This window comes from Aedes aegypti, chromosome 3 (genome assembly GCF_002204515.2).
Source record: "Aedes aegypti strain LVP_AGWG chromosome 3, AaegL5.0 Primary Assembly, whole genome shotgun sequence".
Classification (NCBI taxonomy): Eukaryota; Metazoa; Arthropoda; class Insecta; order Diptera; family Culicidae; genus Aedes; species Aedes aegypti.
This window is the reverse complement of record NC_035109.1, coordinates 298,411,627-298,439,511: the sequence shown is the minus strand read 5'-3', so window position 1 is coordinate 298,439,511 and position 27,885 is coordinate 298,411,627. Positions and strand designations below refer to the sequence as shown.

The 27,885-nt window shown below is 42.9% G+C and overlaps 1 protein-coding gene across 2 annotated transcripts; it reads right to left on the bottom strand.

Annotated features, from left to right (window-relative positions):
* Positions 1-152: 152 nt before the first annotated feature.
* On the bottom strand, positions 153-9,490 carry LOC5568689. Of its 2 annotated transcripts, XM_021853215.1 has the most exons (6): positions 9,390-9,490; positions 9,201-9,307; positions 9,014-9,144; positions 776-1,032; positions 482-706; positions 153-259 (listed from the first exon to the last, which is right to left on the bottom strand). In XM_021853215.1, the coding sequence occupies exons 2-5, from the start codon at positions 9,304-9,306 to the stop codon at positions 523-525; spliced, it is 678 nt and encodes a 225-aa protein (XP_021708907.1). In that variant the 5' UTR covers position 9,307; positions 9,390-9,490; the 3' UTR covers positions 153-259; positions 482-522. The 2 variants fall into 2 exon arrangements, with proteins under 2 accessions (XP_021708907.1, XP_001652512.2); XM_001652462.2 differs by lacking the exon at positions 153-259 and having other exon boundaries at positions 390-706.
* Positions 9,491-27,885: the final 18,395 nt, after the last annotated feature.

Here is a 27,885-nt window from a genome sequence, read left to right as displayed (position 1 = left end):
CAGCACGTTCGGATCCCGCACAGGGCTCAGACAAGGTGATGGACTATCTTGACTGTTGTTCAACATAGGGCTAGCTAGAAAGTGTCATGCATTACAATCGAGGTACGATTTTCACAAAGTCCAATCAATTTGTTTGCTTCGCCGGTGATATGAACAATATCGGTCGACTATTGGAAAAGGCGATGAATGCTTTAAAGACAAAGTTCATCAGTGGAAAGCGTTCGGTGAGCAGTTTTTGTAGACATTTTTACAGGAGTTTCTGAAGGTTTTTAGAAAACTAGAAGTTTTGAGTGATGATATTCTTTGAAAATTCCACGAATAATGTCTGGAGATCGATTAAGAACATCCTCCAGGCTCACTCGGAATTGTAAATCATAGAATCAATCAACGAACGAACATAGAAATCTGAATATATTATATTGAACTTCAGTGCAAGCACACAACTCTGACTACGCAACGTTCATTGTTCGAAAAAACTTACCTGTGGCGGTGAAATGATAACTGATAGCTTTCGGGTATGATTCAGGGCACTTCGTCAATGGCGTCCCACGCTTTGGCTGACGGCTTTACCAGCCTTGGCGATGATTTAATCCCCGGCGAAGCAATCCAGCGTAGCTGTTTATCGTCGTCACCGTTGCAATCATAGGCTCGTGGCTCCGGGTGGACTTCGACTTGGACGACATGGGAGATACGGCAGCACGGACCTCTGAAACCATTTGGATATCGATAAATAAGATGGATTCGTTTGATTTCGAAACAATGCATCGATTATTACGGAAATTCGGGCGAGTAATAGTCGCCATCACTGTCAGAGTCGGATGGTTTGGAACATGGTCCCGAGGGGGCTTTTCCTGCAATCGGTGATGTCAGTGGAGGAAATTCGGACATGTTAGGTGATGGACGACGACCGGTGAACTTCGGAGGGGACGCATTCGTCGGTGGAGTGGCTGGATCGCTAATAAAGTTTAGCTTTTCCGAGGACGCCGGGTTCTCCAGAAGGGTGAAGTCCCGCAGAATGCGCTGATTCAAGTCCTGATGGAGAAAGTATACATGTACATATCGATTCATCAGGATTATTTTCTATAAGAAACTTTAGAGACCTCAAGGTTAAAAAACAATCAAAACAAGGCTAAACAGGAACCCCACAAAAAATCATACAGCAATCAAGAAAACAAAAGATAAGATTCAAGTTTGTTTTTCCATAGAAAACAGCCACATGTAAATTTCAGTTTTTATTTGTAACTAGTGGTCCCGGCAAGTCATTGTCATGTCTACCTATCTCAAGCAATATTTATTATTTTACCTTTCGACTCTGGTACCTTTTATTGGTTCATACCTACGGGATTTCTGAGCTATAAATACTAGCTGCTGTAGGATCATTGGGGAGACTTCCTGGACTGTGGACAGATTAACATATTACGTTATTATTTATTTGCAGGATATAAAAGTGGCGACGAGGATCATGGAAACGTGTGTTGAAGATTATCGTTTTTCTTTGGGGTGGCGAATTGCCAATTGTATCTGTTTTTGAAGTGTGGTGAAATTGCCAAATTGAGTTGAACCAAATTGTTCTTCAGAGGTGACGAAATTGTCGTTTATTGTGAACATAGTTGTTCTTGTGTGAAGCGATTGCTGTATTGAGATGAACGAAATTGTTCTTTAGTGTTGACGAATTTGTCAAATGTACACTGAAACAAGCGTTGCAGTAATGAGAACCATGAACGTGTTTTTAAATTTACTATTCCAACCACGATTGAGCTATCATGAACGCTTTTTATTAGCGTTTTGTTCCCTCTCAATCCAACCGCGTCGATAGTCGAGCGGCTAGCGTTCGCGCTTGGCAATCGCCAGATCCTCGGTTCGATTCTGGTCTGCTGCAAGTTTTTAACCATGATATAGTAATTTTAACTATACAAATGGTGCCATGGTAAAACTGAATGCACAAAATATTCTAAATAAATGCGAATTTAGTCTGCACAAATCAAGTGGCGTTGTGTATTTAATTTAACCCTCTGATATAGTATTTTCAACCGCAACGCTGTTCTCAGTGTAATGTTGAGCATTGAAAATCCAATGATTTGAATGATTTTGTTGTAGTCATGAAATTAGAAAATTTGCGTATTTAGGATAATATCGCGGAATTGGTATATTTTCGATTATTGTAACTTGTAGGTGGCTTTCAAAGAGTTATTAGAATGTTTTTAAAGGGGAAAGGACTGTCATGTCTACCTATCTCAAGCAATATTTATTATTTTACCTTTCGACTCTGGTACCTTTTATTGGTTCATACCTACGGGATTTCTGAGCTATAAATACTAGCTGCTGTAGGATCATTAGGGAGACTTCCTGGACTGTGGACAGATTAACATATTACGTTATTATTTATTTGCAGGATATAAAAGTCATCAAGCCATCAAATAGGCTGTTGAAAAATGATTTTGATCGTATATAAAATGACAGTTTCGTTCGCGCTCGTTTTTACAACTTTCCCGGTAAATATCCTGGGTTTTTTATACACACAAACACGTCGGAACCCTTGACGAACAAAACTGAGAAAGAATCATTCAAATCCGTTGACCCGTTCGTAAGCCATTTCGTGACATACAAACACCATTCCATTTTTATTTACATAGATTAATTACTCGTGACATTATGACAACTCCTACTATTGCTCGTATTACTGAATGCATTGTGCAAATTTCCCTTGAGTTATTACTTTGAGGGTTCTCCATGAATTTCTTCAGTGATTCTTCACCGATCTGCTTTAATGATTCATCCGTGTGGATTTCGTTCAAGATACCTTAAAATAACATTAGGATTTTCTACAGAATTTAACCTAAAGATTATACCATTATATTGTTATTATTTTACGTGTTAAGGGGGCAGGATCCGTCATCGATTTCGGAATTTTCAAAAGCAGTTTTTTCGTTCAAAATCAAGAAAATTTACAGGTAAAAGTGTTCACTGTATTCTATTCTCCAACCGAAACACAGTGAACACATTTTCATCGAATAATTTTTAGTTTCGAACAGAAAAACTGCTTTTGAAGTTTCGATGATGACGATGATTACGATGACGGAGCGTTGAGCGTTAATCTACGTCGCCTTGCCAAAAGGTTTTCATTGAATAACTGTTTTCAGGTGAAGATGAATCGAAGCCAAACCTCAAATTTTCAAGAGCACGGATCTGGAGAACAAAACATCCGTTTGAGCTGAAAACCTAATCGATTGGTTACCACCAGCTGGTGACCAATCGATTAAGTTTTCGGCTTAAACAGATATTTGGTTCTCCAGATCCGTGCTCTTGAAAATTTGAAGTTTGGCTTCGATTCATCTTCACCTTTCACAAGTGTCGGATTGTTTCTCGGTCTTCGGCAATATTCATCATCGTAAAAATACCTATCGAGGTTTGTGTTCAGATTTTTTATAGAGGTCAACGGGCGGCCTCTGGCGATTTTTTCTTTGCAAAAGTAAGTTTTGCCATAGTAAATCCCATACAAACTTTGAACGGCTGGCGCTAAAATATAGTTTCTCCGATCGTGCTGAAATTTTGCACAGTTGTTATGTGACCTAAATGCAATCCAAAAAGTGGCCTGGAGCGAGAATCTAAATTTTGTCCCACACTAATGTCTACTCGTTTACAGAAATGAAATTCCCATTTCCAGGTTTTACAAAAGAATTCCAGGTTCAAGAATCCCTTAAACAACGTGTAAGATGATGTTCTGGAAAAATGCTGCACTGTTAATTAATGTGGAACCTTAAATAAACTCATGTAGATTCATTCCCATGTATTTTTAAAGAAGTGTTGGGAAAAACTGCCGTTGTAACACTTCGATGAAATTCTGGAGAAATTCCTAGAACAGAATTTAAAGGGACTCAATGGTGAAACACAGGATTGAGTTTGAGGAGTTCTTTGAAGAATTCTTAAGGGGGCAGGATCCGTCATCGATTTCGGAATTTTCAAAAGCAGTTTTTTCGTTCAAAATCAAGAAAATTTACAGGTAAAAGTGTTCACTGTATTCTATTCTCCAACCGAAACACAGTGAACACATTTTCATCGAATAATTTTTAGTTTTGAACAGAAAAACTGCTTTTGAAGTTTCGATGATGACGATGATTCCGATGACGGAGCGTTGAGCGTTAATAAATTGTATCGAATAAACTCGAGGATTTTTTGAAGAAAATCTTTGGAGTCACCGTGGATGGAATGACATAGAAATTCTTGTCGGGTTTTTTTGGAAAAAATATCCTTGAACATTTGTTTTTTCAAAAACTCTGGAATTAACCTTTGCGGATTTTCCTGGATTTTGGAATTTGGAAGATCTCACAGAGTAACAACTGGTTAAAGGATTAGTGGAAAAATATCTGGAGGATGTCTTAAGATAGTATTTCTAAAAAAAATCGAAGTAATCTCTGAGCAAATTACTGGAGATTGTAACGTTGAAGTGCTCGAGAATTTCCTGGAGCAAATTCTGGAGAATTTTTCAGAAAAAAACGCTGGAGGAACTGATAGAGGAATCTCTGGAAAAAAATCTGGAGAAATCCCTGTAGGAGTCTCCCTGAAAATGTGCCAGATGAAATCTCTGGAGAAACCACTAGGGCTCCTGAAGCTTTTCCTCGGGAAACCTGAGATGAAATTTGTTGAGTTGAAAAGTCCCGAGACTGTTCTGAAGATTTCTCTGGAGCCCGCATAATTTTGCATCAGAATTCACTACAAGCAATCACCCTCATGCTCGTTTACGGCGGATCCACCAATCGAACTAATCCATGGCCCACTTGACTTTGCTGGCGTAAACGGGAATTCATTGATCTTTCGACCGAAGGAGCATTGGAACGTAAACAAGAATAGGGGTGAAGAGACTTTAGAGACCATTTTTGGTTGACAAATATAGACTTTAAAGACCGTTCATAAAAAAAAAACTTGTATTAAAATAGGCTAAAAAGTCCTAAAATTATTAATTGAAGGGGACACGGGAGACCGTGTTATTTTCCCTATCTTTCGTCTCGCTCTAACAATTATCATCAAAACTTTGTGGAAGCAAATCTCGAGTTTTAGTGAACCGATGAAGCTGAAAATGTATCGGGTTGTGCACTACATATATAGAATCATAGTGATACATTTTTCGCATCGATATATGGAGTGGTTCTTGAGATTTGCTTCTTGAAATGGATAGAGTGATTATGATGACATCCCGTGCGGCCTTAATTGTTTCGACGTTTCATTTATTTTTATTTTTTGAATTCAAGATTGTTATGTCTATCTATCTCATGCGATATTCTTAATTCTACCTCATGACTCAAGTGCGTTTTACTTGTTCGTATCTACGGAATTTCTTGGCTAAATACTGTCTGTCGTAGGTGCAGAAGAGGGACTTCCCGGACTGTGGACTGATTAACATATTATCTTATTCTTTATTTGCAGGATATAACAAGCTTTCCCAAAATCAGTTTACCGGTTTTTCAAATTTCGAATAATTAAAAAAAAACATGCATCAAATATTATTCATAAAATTCATTCAGGCAGCCAAAATTTGTTGGGGAACTTGACGTGAATATCCTTTGTCATGAATATATTCTACCATGAATTACTGCCTCAAAGAAATTTCCCTGATTGTTATCGAAATTCCCTGAGAATCCCAGGTTTTTTTTTTCCAGGTTTAATAAAATTTCCTGATAATTCCAGTTTTTCCAGGTAGTAGACACCCTGCCGGAATAATTGCTGTAGAATTTGCTGGTGTATAACCTCAAATAAATTATCCACAGGTTGACCACTAAATTTCAATTTTGGAATTCCCGCTTTTTTCCCCGGTTTTCCCGGTATATTTCAGAAAATTTTCCCGAAGGAATGTCTCCAGTTCCAGGAATTGTCAATGATAGAAATGGCTGGTTGAAAACAAATCCTATAGCATTCTTTGATTACACTTCTGTAGAAATTCCTGATTAACACGCAAACTTGTTTTGAAAAATAAACTTCACAACTTCTGGAGAATGTCTTGGAGGATTTTTCAGATAAATTTCTTGATAATTATTGAAAAGAAAAAGAAATCGGATCCATGTATAATATTCTGCAGTATTTTCTGAAAGAATTCATTGTAGAGTTTCCAGTAAAAATCAAATACCGAATTATTTCAAAACTTCAGGAGAATCCTTTGAAGGTGTTCTTGGAAGAAATCCTGTAGGGAACTTTATAAGATCTGCTACAGTAACTACTGGTAAAATCGATGATACAATCTTTGGAATTGAATTTTAAGTTTTTCAGATTTCATACTATGAAAATTATTTTGAAATTGTTTATCGGCATATCGGTCTATTTTGCTCGAAGTAAGAGGGAGCATGGAGAAGAAAGCGATGAATACTAGATGGATAGGTACCGTAAGGGAACGGCGAGAGAAATTGGATTAGATGTTGAAGAGGGCATACCATATGAAACAGTATTACTTGAAACGTCACTTCCTTGTGGCTAACGTCCCCTATGGGAACGGCTTGGGTGTGTTTTGAGAATGACACTACCAAGACAGCCTTTCCCATAGGGGACGTTAGCCACAAGGAAGTGACGTTTCAAGTAATACTGTTTCATATGGTATGCCCTCTTCAACATCTAATCCAATTTCTCTCGCCGTTCCCTTACGGTACCTATCCATCTAGTATTCATCGCTTTCTTCTCCATGCTCCCTCTTACTTCGAGCAAAATAGACCGATATGCCGATAAACAATTTCAAAATAAAATCATCACGGTCGATACCTTTGTATATGAAAATTACTGGAGACAACTGCATTGAATTTCATGAAGCGAATTCTTAAGAAATTTTAAGAAATTTGTGACAAACCGTGAATGTATTTATGAAGAAATCTATATTAAAATGATTGGACGATTTTCCCCAAAACCTCTGGATAAAACCCTTGAGGATCTTCTTGGGAAAACTTCTAGAAGAATCTTTGGGATATCTGCTAGAAACTATTGGAGATATCGATGGAAAAGTATCTAAATAGCATCTGGGAAAAAAATTAACCTTTCGGTTGTTGCGTGAATTTTTGTAAAGCGAGTAGTCGCGCGTTGTAATTTGTACAACACTCTTAGCGTTTTCGGCAAAGTTGTTCAGTAGCTCAAGGGCTGTCATTGATCGAGTTAATTGATTATTAATGTTGCCAAACTCAAATGCTTACTTTGTTTAATCCTTGAAGTTCGAGATTAGCTAAAATAATGATAGCCCTTGAGCTACGTATCATCTTTGTCGAAGATGACATCTTTCTATAAGGTCAACATCCTCAAGTATCCGCAAAACAAAAGTTTCATTCTCACTAGCGCCGCCTAGTGGCAAAATTATGAATCAACTATCTCGAATAATGATAGCCCTTAACTTACTGAACAACTTTGCCGAAGATGCCATCCTTCTATATGGTCAGGATCCTGAAATATCTGCAGAACCAAAGTAAAAGTCCCATGCCCACTAGTGCCACCTAGCGGTCAAATTTCGAATTAAATTAGGTACCATCAGAGAACGCTCCATCTCCAGAAAATCTTTACTGATATACCGATTTCAAATTGTGGTATACTCGAACCGTATAAAGTGCGTTCATTATTATGCGACTTCTAAGTACATTTATTGATTTTACCGCATTATAAAGGACCATACTTTAAATAAAAACTATCGAGTATTGTTCTTAATATTGGAAATCTTTGAAGGAATTTCTGAAGGGAAAGTCCCTAACACTATTCCAGCAAAAAATCTCCAGATCATCATCAGAAGCATTCCTGAATCTTCTCTTCTAGAAATTTGAGAAGAAAATCCTGGATCGTGTATGTCTCTTTTTCGAGGTTTTCAGCATTCTCTAGAATTTAGCATCAGCATTCAAGGGTTGAGAATAGGATAATAGTGAATTGGGTGATCGTGTTGTTAACAAGAGACCTTCCATCAAAAGTAGACTTCTAGCGAAACATTTGAAAAAGGCCTATCTGCAAAACGTAAACACTGAGAAATTCTCGATTCAAGATTCAGCACCACACTGATTATTCCAAGTCGTGAGTTTGATTCTAACCAGAAGACGTGTACCTTTTTCACAAATATTACTTCAATTTGTCCAATTAATCAAATTGAAAAGTATATGATTAATGTTTAGTTATTCGATAGTTGTTAGAACTTGATAAAAATAATTAACGATAATAAAAAAGTACAATATAATAGCTATATATTGGAAATTCTTGATGGGACATATTGATTATTCCTATTTCAAACCCATTCTCTTTTTTACTAGTTCTTTATTTATGTTCGACACTCATTATAGTCTGTTACGTGGCTCATGTCGTTTTAAATCTCATATAACACAACTCTTGAAAATGACTGAATGGCCCTTCTAAGAGTCATCAAACCTTTGATTGATTATTGTTTCTGTTTCAGTTTGGGCCCTCCAGTTTAGCCCTATGATTAAATATATGTAGTTCCAGTTAGGCCCTTTTAGAATTTGTAATTTCATTCATTATTGAAGTGATTTGCATAAATCTTGAATAAAATCAAGCGACTATATGTGAAAAACACAATACATATAGGCGGCATCCACAAATTACGTAACACTCTAGGGGGAGGGGGGAGGGCTCAAGCGTTACGACTCATATAAAAATTTTCATACAAAAAGCGTTACGGTTGGAGGAAGGGGGTCGAAAATTTGCATTTTTAGCGTTACGTAATAAATGGACGCTGCCTTATAGTTGGGAAAAAGGAAGAAATGTACGACAGTCAATCTAATGTTGATGGAAGTTTTCAGTAAGACCCTTTTGTGTCCAATAAGGCCCCTTTAAGTGTTCCAATATTAGATAGGCTCCTTTAAAAATAAAATTACTTTTTAAATGCGTTTTGCATGCACGTGAGAGTATTTAGAGGTAATTTACGTAGATGAATACGAATAATGAATAATAGTTTTGCATTTTGCAGTTAGGCCCTTTTCAAATGTTACGATAGGCTTGCATTGAACAGTGACTAATCCGCAAAAAAAGTGACCCGCTACCAGCCCTGTCCTACCTCATCCCTGAAGCTTCCGTTGAACTGATTGCTTCTTTGGAGCAATTCATGGTCCAGCATTGACTCCTCGATGGCGGTGCAGAGCTCTCGCATTTCCTGGATCTTCATGCCGGGACGGAACAGATCACGTTCTACGGATAGACATAAGATACAGAGAAACAAAGCAATAAATACAGGAAGCACTTACCTATTAGCATCTCTTTGAGTTGCTTTTTTTCGGCAGAGCGCGCTTCGTTCTCCTGGTTCTGGTGCTTCATCTTCTTGGAGTTTTTCCGATGGCCCTTTTTCGGCATTCTTCGAGGGAAATCGTTAATGAAGAAAAACAGGCGCTTTATGGGAATCTAATGTTTTGATAGACAATGTTACATCAACTTACTTTTGTAAAAACTTTTCTGTAAATTCACACAACAAAACACAAGAGTACTGGAACTGCCAAGAAAAACTTCCCTGAAGCTGGAGCTTTCGAGTCGAGTTCGGGATTTCGATTAGGGATGTCTAAAATTAAAAGATGAATAATCGATTTAATCGATGCACACGGAAACTCCATTCACTCAGAAAAAAAAACACAAACAGGCGTAGCTCAAGAGAAATTTTCATCGACCACGCGTTTAACGATCATTTCAAATTCGTTATTTTGAAAATCTTACAACCAGACGATTGCGTATCGTTTCTATTCGTATTTAACCGCCATCTGCAGGTTTTGTTACACGAATATCTCTCAAATACGATAAATGTTAAAAGGGTAACGACTGTTTATTTCGTTCATAACCGCTAACAGTTGGCGCCAGCGGCAAAAAATACAGACAACAATATTTGGTAGTTGGCCGACGGGCCACTGGTGGCGCTCGCATCACTTTTGTTAGAGTTTGACGTTTGCTCACTACCGCCACCTAGTTCACGGTTGGCCAAATGAAGTATTTTTAGCATTGGGCGTAAATGTTCACGTGAAACATAGTAGTAAATTGATAATTGTTCTACACTGAAACAAGCGTTGCAGTAATGAGAACCATGAACGTGTTTTTAAATTTACTATTCCAACCACGATTGAGCTATCAAGAGCGCTTTTTATTTGCGTTTTGTTCCCTCTCAATCCAACCGCGTCGATAGACGAGCGGTTAGCGTTCGTGCTTGGCAATCGCCAGATCCTCGGTTCGATTCTGGTCTGCTGCAAGTTTTTAACCATGATATAGTAATTTTTACTATACAAATGGTGCCATGGTAAAATTGAATGCACAAAATATTCTAAATAAATGCGAATTTAGTCTGCCCAAATCAAGTGGCGTTGTGTATTTAATTTAACCCTCTGATATAGTATTTTCAACCGCAACGCTGTTCTCAGTGTAGCTGTTACGTCTGTTTGTCTGTGTTTTTGTGTTTAGTTCATCTGCCATGGTGCTTTCTTTGCTTCAGGATTTCGATTTTACTACCAATGAAAGAGAACCATCATCTATTGCCTTTTCGGTTTTTAATATCGCCCTATTCTGGAAGCGCGAGTCCATTCAGAAATCTTGAGCAATTTCACAAACCGGACACTGGATTTGCCGCCGCTTGATGATCAACAGCTGGCCTCTGGCGAGCAACTTGATGATCAACAGCTGGCCTCTAGCGAGGAGCTGAGCAGGTTTGGAGTAGCTCTACCAGCTCGAAAGCGAAAACAGAATTAAACCGAATTCAAAGATGGAGGTATGCTTTATACCCTTAGAATAGCAGATGATGCTCCTCCTTCCAAATTCTTCGTTTTCTTATCTGGGAAATATGCTACAGTGATACCTCCATGAGTCGATGTTCCATGACTCGATATCGACTCATGGAACCATGCTAAGAACGTTTGCAATGTACAGGAATCGACTGTGATGGAGGTTATGTTTTTGGGGTTTTCGGCTTTCAGTCTCTAGGGATCATAAACGGATTTCCGTTCTACACCTGACGTTTCGGTCACATTTATTGTGCCTTTTTCGAAATTTCTACAAATGAACAATTAGTACGAAGCATAAAACATTAACATAAACACAATCTTACAGACAACGATCACTCCGTTCACTCGTTTCATGTATGTCTTATACATAATTGTACGTCGGACCATAACTATAACGAAACACATGATAATAGGGTATCAGTTTGTGAAGGAGGTGTTAAGAAACTCACGTGTTTCAAGTTCCCTTCTTCTACGCTCGTTTTAAATCTACCGGTTGAATTTTGTTGTACCTCCTACGATAATTCACTACCGTCACTTTCGCGCCAGATATCAATTTCATTTGTGTGTCGTTATAGCTATAATACTATTGTGTGTTATCTCTTTCCGTTGTTCTACGTGTTGTGTGTTGTATCGTTTTGGCAGTGTGTAACACACCAGCGTACGTGCAGCTCAAGTTATCGGTATCGGTACGCTTGTTGACAGTGTGTGGTGTGTTCAAGATGTGGCATGACTCTAATATGGCTAAATTTTGTTTCTTGCTAGTGGAATCCAATACTTGTACCCTGTCTAGTAGAAATTGGTGGTTGTTGGTGATGCAATGATCCAGTAGTGCTGTTCTCTCCCATAGCCTTTCCATCTCGTAGTCCGTCGCGTCCTTCCCTGCTTCTCGCAATTCTCTAACTTTGTTGATTGTCGATCGGTGGCCGGACACCCGATCTTTCAGTCGGCATGATGTCATACCTACATAGCTTGCTTCACAGTCTCCGCATGGTATTTTATGAAATTAAGCGACCGAAGGGACTCGCGGATCGAAAATAAAACTTGTAAAATACTCTTTACGAAAGAAACGAATTCAACGCGTGTTTATTTGATCAACTTTGTTGTTATAATAATGGATAGCAGAAACATAAAAAGAAAACTGGTTTGACAGCAGTGGTGTCGGCATCAGAAGGGGTTGAGCATAGGCGTAGGGATTGTAGGGTTTGCACTCTTAACACGCCCGCTCAAACTCTGCAATCGGTCAATCCAAGATACTCACGAAACTTCCTGAATGCAGGGCCCGGAAGGCTCTTCGTAAGTATGTCCGCCTGTTGCTTCGACGTTGGTACATATTCAACTCGAATCAAATTGCTCTCCAACAGCTCTCGAACGAAGAAGTGTTTCACGTCCAAGTGCTTCAGACGACCAGAATCTTTCGGGTTAGTGGCAATACTCATCGTCGATTGGTTGTCTTCATAGTAGGTAATAGGAGTGATCGGCTTCGCCCCCAGATCTCGCAAAATCCTCACCATCCACTGACCATGGCAAGTAGCTGCGCAGAGAGCGATCAGCTCAGCTTCCGTAGAAGAGAGAGACACGGTAGCTTGCTTCTTCGCGCTCCAGCTCACAGTAGATCCATACACCTTAAATACTGCACCAGACACAGACCGACGATCGGTACAGTCGTTTGCCCAGTCAGCATCCGAAAAAGCTTCGAGCACCGGACCACGATCGCATCCTCGGTAGACAAGCCCATAATCTAGCGTTCCTCGTATGTAACGTAGTACACGGCGCAAATGGACCCAGTGAATTTCGTTGGGGCAAGCCTGAAACTGGCTGAAATAGTTTGCAGCAACAGCCAAGTCCGGCCGAGACGTCAGCGATACGTACATGACGCATCCAACTAGCTCACGATATGGCTTGCTCGTTCTCTTCGCCTCGTCACCTTTCGGTAGTTTCAGCCTGTTCTCCATGGGCGTAGCAATCGGCCTACATTCCTGCATCTGGAAACGGTCCAAAAGGTGTTCCAAGTAGCGTCGTTGGCTAATCCGAAGGGTCTTCTCCTCGATATTCCGCTCAATCCTCATGCCTAAGAAATTCTTCACCTCGCCGACGTCCGTCATTTCGAATTCGGTGGCGAGACACTTCTTAATCGTTCCGACTAATTTCCCGGAACTGCTGGAGATAAGCACATCATCCACGTAGATGACCAAGATAACTTGCGTTTCTCCTGAACCACGACAGTATAGGCAAAGATCGTTACGGCTTCTCACGAATCCCAGACGAACTACGAATTTGTGGAATCGTTCGTTCCACGACCTTGCTGCCTGCTTAAGGCCATACAGAGACCTGTTCAAACGGCAAACGAGTCCGTTCTGCTCTTCGAAGCCCTCCGGCTGACGCATATATATTTCCTCCGATAACTCTCCGTTGAGGAAAGCGGTTTTAACGTCCATTTGGTGGACGGTCCAACCTTCATGGTTCGCCAGTGCCAGCACCGTACGTAACGTGTCCATCCGTGCGACAGGCGAATACGTGTCGGAGTAGTCAAACCCCGGCTTCTGGGTGAAACCTCTGGCGACCAATCTCGCCTTGTACCTTGGAGCCTCTTCGTCATCGGATTGCTTCAACTTGAACACCCACTTACACGTAACGGCATTCCGACCCTTCGGCAGCTCTGCTAAGGTCCATGTCTCGTTTCTCGCTAACGAATCCATTTCCTCCTGCATCGCTTGCTTCCACAAAGGCCAATCTTCCCTCTTTCGACACTCCGCAACTGTATTGGGCAAACGCTCCACGTACGACGTCGCATTCAATGCGAACCCGGCGTAATCAACTTCATAGTCTCTGTGCCACGACGGCACACTACGATTCCGCACTGGTCGCGCACATGGATCGGCTTCACCTCCCGGCACAAGATCTTCATCAACGAAACTCGTAAACTGTTCATCATCGTGTTCAACATCGTCTACAGAGTCATCAGCATTATAGCCACGATCAGAACAACCGGCGTCACTGTCCACATCACTTCGCTCTTCTTCAGTGTCATTAGCAAGTTCACCAACACGAATCACCGAAACACTATTTTGTTTCTTCGCTTTCTCTTCTCTGAACGCTTGCTGTTCCAAAAAATCCACATCGCGAGCGACCACGATCGATTTATGCTTTGGGTTCCACACCAGGTATCCTTTCGCCGCGTACCCAACAAAAACGCCCTTCCATGCCTTTGGGTCTAGCTTCCTGCGGCGCTCTTGTGGCACATGCACATAGACAGCACATCCGAAGCTCCGAAGTCTGGAAACATCCGGTCGTTTTCCTTCCCAAAGCTCTGCTGGAGTTTTGTTCGGGTCAATAGCAGTTGTCGGCGATCTGTTGACAACGAACGCTGCGGTCTGAACTGCTTGAACCCAAAGCGTTTTCTCCAGTTTTGCTCCTTCAAGCATCGCACGAGCCCTCTCGATGATCGTGCGATTCATCCGCTCGCTCGTTCCGTTAAGCTCCGGGGTATACGGAACAGTCCACTGGATTTCGATCCCTTTCGTACTGCAAAATGACTGGAACGCCTTATTCTTGTATTCGCCTCCGTTGTCACAGACGAACCGGGAAATGCGCGTACCGAATTTAGCAGTGACTAACGCCTCGTAGTGCACAAACCAATCAAAAACTTCGTCCTTCCTCTTCATGGGAAAAATCATGACGAAGTGACTCCAATCGTCAATGAATGTGACGAAGAATCGTTCGCCGTTCCGTCCGATTGGCGACACCGGTCCACATACGTCCGAGTGGACAACTTCTAGCACTCGCGAAGATCTCTTACCGACGCGCGCGGGAAAAGGCTTTCGCGTTTGTTTACCGATAATGCACGGCTCGCAAATCACTTCACTTTTGTCCGAACATTTCTTCACAGGTTGCAAACCGTCGACCATTTCTCTACTAATCAACTGTTCGAGCTGCTTCAAGTTCAAGTGGCCGAACCGGCGGTGCCACAACTCCAGCTCCTTTGTGATACGACCACACGCAAACGCTGACGCACCACTGTCACAGTCTTCGATCTTAAAAAGATCCAGTTCGTAAAGTTTTCCACGTCGCGCACCGGTTGCCACTATTTCGGACCCGTTGTAAATACTGACTCGTCCATTCCCGAACACAACGCGCATGCCTTTCTTCTCCACATTCACCACCGAGAAAAGATTGAAACGCAGCGATGGGACGTATAGCACGTTCGTCACTGTACATGGAATGCACTTTCCATTAACGACGGATTGCAATCTCACCGTCCCCGAGTAGTGCGCTACGATTGACTGTCCGTTTTTGGCCACCGCGATTTCGACCGGCTTTGGCAGCGGTACAAGCTCGTCGAATAACTCCTTGTCCTTTGCCATATGGTCCGAGCAGCCGGAGTCCACAAACCATTGCACCGAACACCGATCGTCGCGATCATCACTCACCGTCGTGGTAACAAACACAACCTCATTACGATCAGCCAAATTCGCTTTGGACTGATGTTTACTCACGTTCGCACTTTTCTTCTGCTTATTCTTCGGACAGTCTGACACTTTGTGCCCTTCTTCTTGGCAGCCAAAGCACCGAAGAGGCATTTTCTTCTTCTTCTTCTCGGTTTTCTTCTTGGATCCTGCAAACGCCGCCACCTCCAGCTTAGCAGAGGAGAATTCCAAACTTTCACCACCTCGCTGCTTTATTTCCTCATCCAAAAGACGACATTTGACGAACTCTAGATTCAAATTTTCCTCGGGCATTGTCTCTAGAGCCGTCACGACGGTCGAGTAGGCCGGACCGAGGGTGAGCAGTAGGTGGCAAATCACGTCCAGCTCCTCGATGACAGCGCCCGTTCCTCGGTACTCCCTTACCAGGCGATCAAACCGAAGGAAGTGTTCCTGCAGGCTTCCGGATTCCAGTCGCAGCGACAGCATTTGTCTTTTTAAGTGCATACGACTGGCGATGCTCTTCCGCTCGAAGACGCGGACCAGAGCATCCCAAATCTCTTTGGGCGTCGTCTTCTCCTGCACGTATTCCAATTGGGAATCGTGTATCCGGGAGACCAGTATCGATTTGCACCTTTTATCTTTCTTCGCGCGTTTCGTCCGTCTCGTCAGCTTTGCCGCCTTGACGTCGTTGCCATCGTCCGCTTCATCCTGCAGCTCCGGTGTCATACCTTTGCTACACTTCATTGATATATGTTGAACCATACCTTTCTACTGTTACATATAAACTACCTTTCTATACATACACCTTGCTCCGCACGTTTTGACAGTTCAGTACAGTCAGCCATTATATAAATATTCTTCCCCGCGTGCGTGAGCATGTGCTCATTAAATTTCCTCAACTAAAGAACTAAGAATAAAAGATAGTAAGTGTTAAAACAAATAGCTGTTGTGTGTATTACTCGGCCAGTCACAACAGTTCTGGCGACGAGGATGCGGAATGCAGAAAACCCCGACCGAAATGATGCTGCTGCTGCCGTTGCTGCCGCCAGAGAAGGAGAAGACCCTCCTGCCGCTGCTGGAGCTCCGCCACCAAACTTTACGATCGACCCCTTCGACAAGAAAAAGTTGAAGTGGATGCGGTGGGTGGAGCGGTTGGAGAATGCTTTTGCGATTTACGGAGTTGCCGACCCAGCGATGCGGAAAAACTTGCTGCTGCATCATATGGGAGCCGAGACGTACGACATTGCGTGCGATCGGATTGCACCCGAAACTCCCCGGCAGAAAAACTACGATGAAATCGTCGGTGTTTTGGAAGGATACTTTAACCCCCAGCCGCTGGAAATCAGTGAGAATTTCCGGTTTAAGTGCCGCCGGCAAGGCGATAAAGATGCTGCTTCTGCTGATGAGACGGTTGATCAGTATTTGGTGGCGCTGCGACGAATAGCCGTCACCTGTAACTTTGGTGCATATCTCGAGACAGCCCTGCGGAATCAGTTGGTATTCGGTATCAAGCGGAACGATATCCGAAGCCGGCTGCTAGAGAGGAGACAACTGACCCTTCAAGATGCCCGGGACATAGCCGTGAGTATGGAGCTATCCCGAAAAGGAGGTGCCGAAATCGAAGGGAGCTTGGGCAGACAAGAGGTAAACGCCGTGCATCGATCGACAGGACAAAAAGGTAACCCAGAGAAGAAAAATAAAATAAACACTGGGGGAAAGTCTTTCACTAAAGTGGGGCAAAGTGCAAGCGATTCTTCTTGTTTTCGCTGCGGGGAAAAGCCGCACTTTGCAAATACGTGCAGGCACAAAGATACAGTGTGTTCGTTCTGCAAACTAAAAGGACATCTTGCGAAAGTTTGCATGAAGAAAGCCGCCTCCGGGAAGTCCAGTACCAGCCGTGCCGGGAACAAATCGAATGCGGTGCAGACGAACTATTTGCATCAATCCGGTGACGGTGACGATCGCGGAAGTACGCAAGTGCGGGAAGTGTGTACCGTGGACACGAAGGGCGGTAGTGCTCGTTTTTGGCTGGACGTTCGTGTAAACGGTAAAAACATTCGTTTCGAAGTGGATACTGGATCGCCGGTCAGTATCATTAACGCGAAGTGCCGGGACAGATACTTTTCCGAATCACAAATACGAAGTTGCAGTACAAATCTCGTGAGTTACTGCGGAACCAGTATCGATGTACTGGGAGTTCTCGACGCGCGTGTCGAGTATGGAAGTGGAAGTGTTACGTTACCGTTGTATGTCGTGGACTCTGAAAAACACCCACTTCTCGGGCGCGAGTGGCTTAATGCGATTCCGGTCGATTGGAGTAGCGTGCTCCAGAGTCCGGATGCGGTTAACGCGATTTCGAATGCTGCTCTCTCCCACACTGCTGCGTTGAAGGAGGTTTTGGGACGGTTCCCGAAAGTGTTTGATGATTCCATCGGGAAAATTTGCGATGTTCAAGCCAGCCTGCCGTTGAAGAAGAATGCCGTACCGGTTTTCTTGAAGGCGAGGAAGATTCCGTTCAACTTACAGAAAACTGTGGAGAACGAACTTGACAAGCTCGAAGCAGAAGGCGTCCTTACGAAGGTGAACCAGAGCAACTGGGCTACACCCATCGTTCCGGTGAAAAAGTCTCAAGGCCGTGTGCGGATTTGCGGGGACTATAAACAAACGGTCAATCCAAACCTGATTGTGGACAGGCATCCACTTCCTACGGTGGATGAACTTTTTGCGTCGTTGGCCGGAGGGAGAAAATTTACCAAAATCGACCTCGTTCAGGCCTACCTACAGCTGGAAGTAGCTCCGGATGACAGAGAGATATTAACGTTGAGTACGCACCGTGGCTTGTATCGTCCAAATCGGCTAATGTACGGCGTCGCATCGGCGCCAGCAATCTGGCAACGCCAGATGGAAGTGATCCTGCAAGGGATCGAAGGAGTCAGCGTATTTCTGGACGATATCAAGGTCACGGGCCCCGATGATGCCACGCATCTTCAACGATTAACAGAGGTTCTACGAAGGCTAGACCACCATGGTATCCGGGTCAACAAGGGAAAATGCGAGTTTTTTGCGGATCAAATTGACTACTGTGGTTATCGCATCGATAAAGATGGTGTCCACAAAATGCCGAACAAGGTTGCAGCCATCCAGAATATGCCTCAGCCCAAGAACAAGGATGAAGTCTGGTCGTTCGTTGGACTGATCAACTATTACGGGAGATTTTTCCAGAACCTCAGTACAGTACTCTACCCTCTAAACAACCTTCTCAAGAACGATGTACCGTTCGAGTGGACTAGGCAGTGCGACCAATCGTTCAAGATTGTGAAGAGCCAGATGCAGTCGGAGAAATGTCTTGTCCACTACTCGCCGGAGCTACCGTTGCTGCTTGCTACAGATGCGTCACCCTACGGTGTGGGTGCGGTGCTGAGTCACCTGATGCCGGACGGAACGGAGCGTCCGATACAATTTGCTTCTCAAACGCTTAGCCGAGTTCAACAAAAGTACATGCAGGTCGATAGGGAAGCATACGCGATCATTTTCGGAGTAAAGAAGTTTTTTCAGTTCTTGTACGGCCGGAAATTCACGCTGATCACCGACAACCAGGCAATATCCAAAATATTCGGAGAGCACAAGGGACTGCCGGTGATGTCAGCCATTCGAATGCAACATTATGCAACATACCTGCAGTCGTTCGACTACCAGATCCGTTTTAGGAAGTCTGCAGATCACGCTAACGCGGATGCAATGTCCCGTATTCCTCTGTCTCAAGCTGACCCGGAAAATATGATTGAAGAGGCCGATGTCGTCGAACTAAACCAGATCGAGACGTTGCCGTTGACTGCTGCAGAGCTGGCTCAGGCTACGGCTGAAGATCAATCGGTGCGGAATCTCATCCAAGGAATTAAGCACGGTCAACCAGTGGATCCCAGAGATCGCTTCGGGGTGGAACAAAACGAGTTTTCGCTCCAGAAAGGATGTTTGCTACGAGGAATACGAGTATACGTGCCACCGACTCTTCGGAGGAAAGTATTGCAAGAACTCCACTCTACCCATTTTGGAACTACCCGTACGAAGTCCTTGGCCAGAGGATACTGCTGGTGGGTAGGGTTGGATCGAGATATCGAGGAAATGGTTTCCAACTGTGCCGAGTGCCATTCGGTCAGACCGGAACCAGCGAAATCTAGATTCCACTGCTGGGAGACGCCGACGCAGCCGTTCCAGAGGGTCCACGTTGACTTTGCGGGCCCATTCCATGACACGTATTTCTTCATTCTGGTCGACGCTTACAGCAAATGGCCGGAGATAAAGGTGTGCAAGTCGACCACAGCGGAGAATACCGTGAACATGTGCCGGGAAATATTTGCTACATTCGGAATACCATCGGTGCTGGTTAGTGACCATGGTGTTCAATTCACGTCGGAGACCTTCCAACAATTCCTGCGAATGAACGGCATCGTCCATAAGATGGGAGCGCCGTATCATCCATCCACGAACGGGCAAGCAGAACGCTACGTGCAAACGTTTAAGCAAAAGCTGAAGTCCTTGAAGTGCCCAAAATCGGAGTTCAATCTGGAGATATCGAACATCTTGCTGACCTACCGGAAGATGCTGCACCCTTCCACGGGTCAATCGCCGTCCATGCTGATGCTCGGCCGTCAAATCCGGTCGAGAATTGATTTGATGCTGCCCAAGAACGAGCCGAAACCGGTTGGAGATTTTTCTGTGCGAACGTTTTTGGACGGAGATCGTGTTCGAGTGCGAGACTTTCTTTCGCGCGACAAATGGAAGTTCGGGAAGATCGTCGAGAAAGTGGGCAAACTGCGATACACCGTCCGTCTGGATGACGGAAGAATATGGGAGCGTCACATCGACCACATTGTCGGAGTTGGTGCGAACTTACGTGAAGATTTGGTGAACACCGCTAGAGAGGAGGTCAACACTGAACGAGATGTGCCAACAGTTCCTGTTCCTGTTTCGGTGGCAACCGCCGCTGAGCCTGCTGGTGAGGTGGCTACTGGTGCAAGACCGGTGGTGCGCCCCCAACCTGCTACGCCATCAACGGAGACTTTCCCTGAGTCGAACCAGGTGTTTTCGACCCCAAGGACCCCACAGTCGGTCCAAGAAGTGCCAACTCAGCCCCTCAGGCGTTCAAGTCGAGTGATCAAACCTCCCCAAAAATTGAATTTGTAATTTTTTCATATGAACTTTATTTTCAAAAAGAGGGAGAGTTGTCATACCTTTGCTACACTTCATTGATATATGTTGAACCATACCTTTCTACTGTTACATATAAACTACCTTTCTATACATACACCTTGCTCCGCACGTTTTGACAGTTCAGTACAGTCAGCCATTATATAAATATTCTTCCCCGCGTGCGTGAGCATGTGCTCATTAAATTTCCTCAACTAAAGAACTAAGAATAAAAGATAGTAAGTGTTAAAACAAATAGCTGTTGTGTGTATTACTCGGCCAGTCACAACATCCGGCAATGTAGCAGCCTCCGCCTCCACGCACTCGATGAGTTCGTGCTCCTCCAACAATACGCGCATGCGATACTTCCATGCCGTAAAGTTTGTTCCGTCGAACAATGGCAGCAGGAACCGTTCGTGCTTCTCTTCCTCCGTCATAATTTCACTTGCCACTCGCGGTAAACGTTACTGGGCACCGTAACCTGAAATTAAGCGACCGAAGGGACTCGCGGATCGAAAATAAAACTTGTAAAATACTCTTTACGAAAGAAACGAATTCAACGCGTGTTTATTTGATCAACTTTGTTGTTATAATAATGGATAGCAGAAACATAAAAAGAAAACTGGTTTGACAGCAGTGGTGTCGGCATCAGAAGGGGTTGAGCATAGGCGTAGGGATTGTAGGGTTTGCACTCTTAACATTTTATATATCACGTTTGATCGTTGGTTTATCTCTACCTTGTCCTTCACTCCTGGTATGATTGACTTGACAGTTTTTCGTTGTTTCGGACAGATTACGATTTCCGGATAATCGGTTTTAAGTGTCCGTTGGATTGTCCTGGTAAGAGGACCTATGTTGACGATCGATCGGTATTGTTTTTCGTCATTCGTGGGTGGAGTTACGGTGGGTTGATTTACTTGGCTTTGGTTGATGAGGCGATTGATCAGTGATCTGGGATAGTCGTTTTGTCGAAGTTGGTTGTGGATGATTTTCTTCGTTGTGGCATCGTCTACGTTAGTAGAAAATGTGGTGACCCTTTTGATCAGATTCTTGGCGACATTTATCTTGAGTGTCATACTATGCGCTGATCGATAGTTCAAGAATCTGCCTGATGCAATCGGTTTAGCATACCATTCTGTTTTAATTGACTGGTCTGGTTTTCTGACCAACATTAAGTCCAGATATGGTAGCCGTCCCTCATTTTCTACTTCCACTATGAATTGTATTTTCTCGTGGTAATTGTCGAACGTGTCCCTCACTGTTTCGATTTCGCCTTTCGGGACCGCCAGCATCAGGTCATCAACATATTTCTTTATCACTGGCATAGGGAAATTGATCTTTTTTGTGACTGTATCCAACAAAGTTTCCATCACAAGATCCGCGATTATGGGTGAGAGAGGATTGCCCATCGCCGTCCCATATACCTGTTGATAATATTGTCCTTTGAATTGAAAGTAGCTGCAATTTATACAGAACTCTGTTATTTCTAAGAACAAATCTAGGTTGATGTCCGTGTGTTCTTTTATAGCCTCCCAATGCATGATGACGTTTTGTACCACCAACTCTCTTGGGATGCACGTGAACAGCCAGAGTTGGTGGTACAAAACGAAAATGACAACCTCGTGTATGCACCGGTCCTCCACCGATGTAAACAAATGCATAGACGGACCTGTCACATGAAAAGGCCTATATGATGAATGAAAACATAAACAAAGTCATCTGTCATGCCAGCTGATCAAAAACCCACCACAACCAACAGGTAAAACTATAAGGGACGAAGGGGTATGCGTTTTTTCGAGGTGAAATAATTTGTAGGGGACCGAGGGGTGAACTAACGTGCCGCCAGTTTTTCATTGTTTTCCAATAGTTAGAGGCTTCAAAACATGTGGGTTCCTTAGGAAAGTTTGTTCAGTATAATGACAAAATCTTATAAGCCAATACAAAATTTCTACGAAAATGGTCTATTGGTTGGTCCCATAAAAACTGTGCAGCTAAAGTTTCAGCTCGATCGGTGTAACTTTATTTACGCGCCATCCATTCAAAGTTTGTATGGGATTTACTACACTCAGGCAAATGGACTATCGAAATACATAGGAACCACTTATGAAACATAAATAAATAAATAAATAGTGTAATGAAATAACTAACATTTATTATATATTTAGTTGGTGTTACATCAATTAATTTGATAAAACCTCGTTAACGATGTTACGCCAATTTACTCGGTCCATGGCTGTGTCTCTCCAACTTAGATTTTGGTCCACGTTCTCCAGATCTTGTTGCAAGCTGTGCTATCCGCCTTCTTGTGCCCACCGGATTCGAAGCGAACATCATCTTTGTAGGATTTTTGTCCGGTAGTCTTGCAACATGCCCTGCCCAGCGCACCATTCCGCCTTTCGTAACATTCTGGATACTGGGTTCACCGTAGAGCCTAGCGAGCTCGTGGTTCATTCTCCGCCGCCACACACCGTTCTCCTGCACTCCGCCAAAGATCGTCCTAAGCACCCTTCGTTCGAACACTCCAAGTGCTTGCAGGTCTTCTTCCAGCATGGTCCATGCTTCATGTCCATAGAGGACCATCGGTCTTATAAGCGTTTTGTGCATGGTACATTTGGTGCGGGGGTGAATCTTTCTCGACCTCAGCTTCTTCTGGAGTCCATAGTAGGCGCGGCTTCCATTGATGATGCGTCTCGGTATTTCACGTTGTTATCAGCCGTTAACAAAGATCCGAGGTAAACGAAATCATCAACCACCTCAAAAGTATCCCCGCCTATCGTAACACTGCATCCCAGGCGGGCTCTGTCGCGCTCGGTTCCGCCTATCAGCATGTACTTTGTTTTTGACGCATTCACCACCAGGCCGACTTTTGACGCTTCACGTTTCAGGCGGGTGTACAGATCTGCCACCGTACCAAATGTTCTGCCGACAATATCCATATCATCCGCGAAGCAAACAAATTGGCTGGATCTTGTGAAAATCGTACCTCGGTTATTGAACCCGGCTCTCCGCATGACACCTTCTAGCGCGATGTTGAACAGCAGGCTCGAAAGTCCATCATCCTGTCGAAGCTTCCGGCGGGATTCGAACGAACTGGAATGTTCGCCCGAAATCTTCACGCTTTTCTGCACACCGTCCATCGTTGCTCTTATTAGTCTTGTGATCTTCCCGGGAAAGCTGTACTCGTCCATGATTTTCCATAGCTCTTTACGGTCGATGCAAATGTAAGGAATTCACAAATCATCCTATTAAAATACCATCTATCAATCAGTCGGGATGACATAATTCAGCTTCTGATACTTGGTATAAGCTGTTATTGATTGTGTATACTTCAGGTGGTACCCATCGATTAACTGGACAGCCTATCAGAAGCAATACGTCGCAAAGTTGTATGATTATCGACGTCTATTCATAGATAGATAGTGAATGTTTTTATCATAAAGTATGTGACAGCTACGCATAGATCATGGATTGCACAACTTCGCGTATTCGGATTTGGGAATGATTTAAAATAATTATAATCATTGAAAATTTTTCTTAAGAAATTCATGGGATAAATCTCTAAAGCAACTGATTACTCATGCTGATTTTGATTCTGGTCATGTCCCTGTTATATTTCAATTATCTTATGAAGCGATTCTCATTCCTATCAGCTCCACTTTCAATTATTTTCGAGCCGAATGGAATATATGAAACATATATTGACTCTAATCTTGATGTTAACATTTCTTTACAAACGAAACATGATATTGATAATGCTTTTGAAACTTTAACAAATTCCATTGTTGAAGCCAGGAGCATGGCAATTCCAAAATGTGAAATAAAATTTGAATACGTGTTTATACAGCGGGGATTCGCTGGTTGGAACACGACTGCCTTTCAGCTAGCGAATCCAACCGGTTGGTTGGAACGACTGACAGCTGGTGAAAATGCTCAAAACTCTTGCATCTGGAGAGCAAATCGTCACGAAACGCACATATACAGGAACATTTGTAGACGATGATCTGAAACTCTTGATCCGTCTTAAAAACGTGAGGAGAAGGCAATTTCAACGCACTCGCGATCTGGCTATGAAAATTATATGACAGGATTTGCAGAACAAAATTAAAAAACGGTTTTCACAATTAAGAAACAAAAATTTTGAAAATAAAATTTCTCAATAGGGCGATATTCAAAACTGAAAAGGCAATAGATGGCACTTTTTCAATGGTAGTAAAAACGAAATCCTGAAGCAAAGAAAGCATTACGGAAGATGAACTAAACACAAAAAGTTATTTATTCACTTTACACTTGACTTCTAATCACTACTTTTTTGATCCAGTTTCCTAATTGCAAGTATTTTACGATTTTCATTATTTTCCATACGTTTTGACAGTTCTCCGACTATGTACCATTCTTCCAGGCGCTTGTGTTGGAAGTTTGAGAAATTTAAGAATTTCAGAAAGCATTCCTGGAGAAATTTCTATAATTGTATCTGAAAGCTACCTAAAAGACAAATTGCTGGAAACAATCCCTTTAATATTTTTTGGTGGAATTCATATAAACAACAGTTTAGTGAATAGAAAATGATCAATGACGAATGAAATCTTAATCGTAATCAGTGTCCGGCCCCGAATACAACATTGTGCTCGAATCAAAAAGCTTGCTGATGATCATCATCGTCAGCTGGTGACACTTCATGCCTAATGATAGCCGGCAAAGTCATGCCGGTTGATTACAGCCTAAGTTTAGTGGCAAATCGTCAACTGTTGTGAGCCCACGCAGGCACGCACATCGATATGCACTGCAGCACAACTCAAGTGTAATAAACCGCGCAATGTTCGTCTCCGTACGATTCGTCTACTAACACTATAGTGTATACACTGAAAGAAGCTTGATGGTGAAAATTACTACAATCGGGGTTATAATTGACAGACTCGCACCTACGATTTTCAACCGAAGTGATTTCATGATTAACATAAGAACAAATATTGTCATTTTTACTATTATGGCAGAAGTTATTCAAGGTTGTTGCCTCTACTAACTAAGTTACTATTGCGCGGTTAAATATACTAGATAAATGGTTATTATCACATTATTGCAGCATGGTAATATTATTTTGGTATTCAATGAGAATTAAATTGTTTCATAGATAATCCAACATAAAGAACAGTTTATTTTTCATATATTAACAGGTACATAGAAAAGATGTAGTATTAATAAAAGTCATAATCAAAAACTATCTTGCAGCTGCAGCATAGGTCAACTACTAGTGCTTAGAAACGGAATTGCTGCTATGATTTCAATCGATTGGGCACCAAGAATGTGAAAACGCTCCTTAAAGAATAATAAGCGTCTGACGAGGGCTTTACTAGTCCATACACAACTGAAAAAAAAAAACAATAGCGCTGTAATAGCGGCCATAGAATATGCAAAGAAATACTGTCTTACCATTGAATATAGATATCTTTTTATCAGCAAAAATATAAGTGGATAACAGATGATCGCGGTAATCTATCTGCTACGATAGAATTTCCAACTGGATCAGAAATCAGAGTTTCATTTGCTGGAAAGAAAAATCGACAAAATGGACTATAATTTGCAACAAATCGAATCGTTTGATTTCATGATATGTTCACGATATGTTTACTTACCAATAATTAATTTCTATACTTCCTGGCCAGCGCTACTCATGCAAGCAGTTTCCAATGTTTTAAAACATTATTTAAAGCAGAAAATTTAAGATCTGTACCAGCGTTTCAACATTTGCACAACTAGATTGAAAGCAAAATGGAGGCCAGTGTGTTGATAAACACGGTTGGAAAATTTAACTTCCATGTTGTTGATTTGAACATTGTAAATGCTGTCAAATTGAGAATAGCATTATATTGTACACAATGGAAATAGTTGAATGAGCCATAAATTGTAGAAATTTGTATAAGCTTTTTAAACACTTTGTGTTGTTAGATTTACTATGGAAAATTCACCACTAAAATTGTAAAAATAATAAAATGTGGATAATTTCAACTGATTTTATAGTAATTTTGCAAACATTTGACCATTGTGCATTTGACTATTTGGTGGTCGTTGATTTTAGTATGCAATTAATTTCAGTGTACATCGGTTGAGCGGCACGGTGCTCTCCATATCGTTATTATCAGAAAAAATATACGTCAAATCTGCTCATATGTTGAATTCAGTAGCTTAGCTGCACACTCAATCACGGTTTGCTTGCTTGGTAATTTTTTATACTGGGTCACGGTGTACCAGAAACCGTTACTTACTTACTTATTTGGCTTTACATCAATTATCTTGATAAAGCCTCGCCAACAATATTTCGCCAATTCCCTCGGTTCATGGCCGCTTCTCTCCATCCTCGACTGTGACCCACGCTCTCCAGGTCCTGGTGTACCTGGTCAATCCACCTAGCTCGCTGCGCCCCACGCCTTCTTGTTCCGACCGGATTCGTGGCGAACACCATCTTTACAGGGTTGTTGTCCGGCATTCTTGCAACATGCCCTGCCCAGCGTATCCTTCCAGCTTTAGCTACCTTCACGATACTGGGTTCGCCGTAGAGATGAGCGAGCTCGTGGTTCATCCTTCGCCGCCACACGCCGTTCTCCTGCACGCCGCCGAAGATCGTCCTTAGCACTCGGCGTTCGAAAACCCCAAGAGCTTGCAAGTCCTCCTCGAGCATAGTCCACGCCTCATGCCCATAGAGGACTACCGGTCTTATAAGCGTTTTGTACATCGTGCATTTGGTGCGGGGGTGAATCTTTCTTGACCGCAGTTTCTTCTGGAGCCCATAGTAGGCACGACTTCCGCTGATGATGCGCCTTCGTATTTCCCGACTAACATTGTTGTCAGCCGTCAACAAGGATCCGAGGTAGACGAACTCGTCAACCACCTCGAAGGTATCCCCGTCTATCGTAACACTGCTTCCTAGGCGGGCCCTGTCGCGATCAGTTCCGCCAACCAGCATGTACTTTGTTTTCGACGCATTCACCATTAGCCCGACTCTTGTTGCTTCGCGTATCAGGCGGGTGAACAAATCTGCCACCGTTTCAAATTTTCTCCCAATAATATCCATGTCGTCCGCGAAGCAAACAAATTGTCCGGATCTCGTGAAAATCGTGCCTCGACTGTTAAGTCCGGCTCTCCGCATGACACCTTCAAGTGCAATATTGAACAACAGGCACGAAAGTCCGTCGCCCTGTCGTAGTCCCCGCCGAGACTCGAACGAACTGGAGTATTCGCCCGAGATCTTCACGCAGTTTTGCACACCGTCCATCGTTGCTCTGATCAATCTTGTGAGCTTCCCGGCAGTGATGGCATTTTCCTCAGTGTGAGGGAGAGCGGTGCGTATTGTTACACGCACTCTTGATTTCAGAGTGAGAGCACACTCACAAGTTAACATTCACCACCGCTGATATGGTGAGCGCACTGACTAAGGGCGCTGCCATAGTAAACGCGTCGAGCGACGCGTCCGCGTGTGCGAGCCCGCAAAGCAGAATATCAACAACAGGAAATCCTTTGATCGCATCGCGTTCGCGGACGCAGACGCGTTACTATAGCCTCACCGTAAGGGA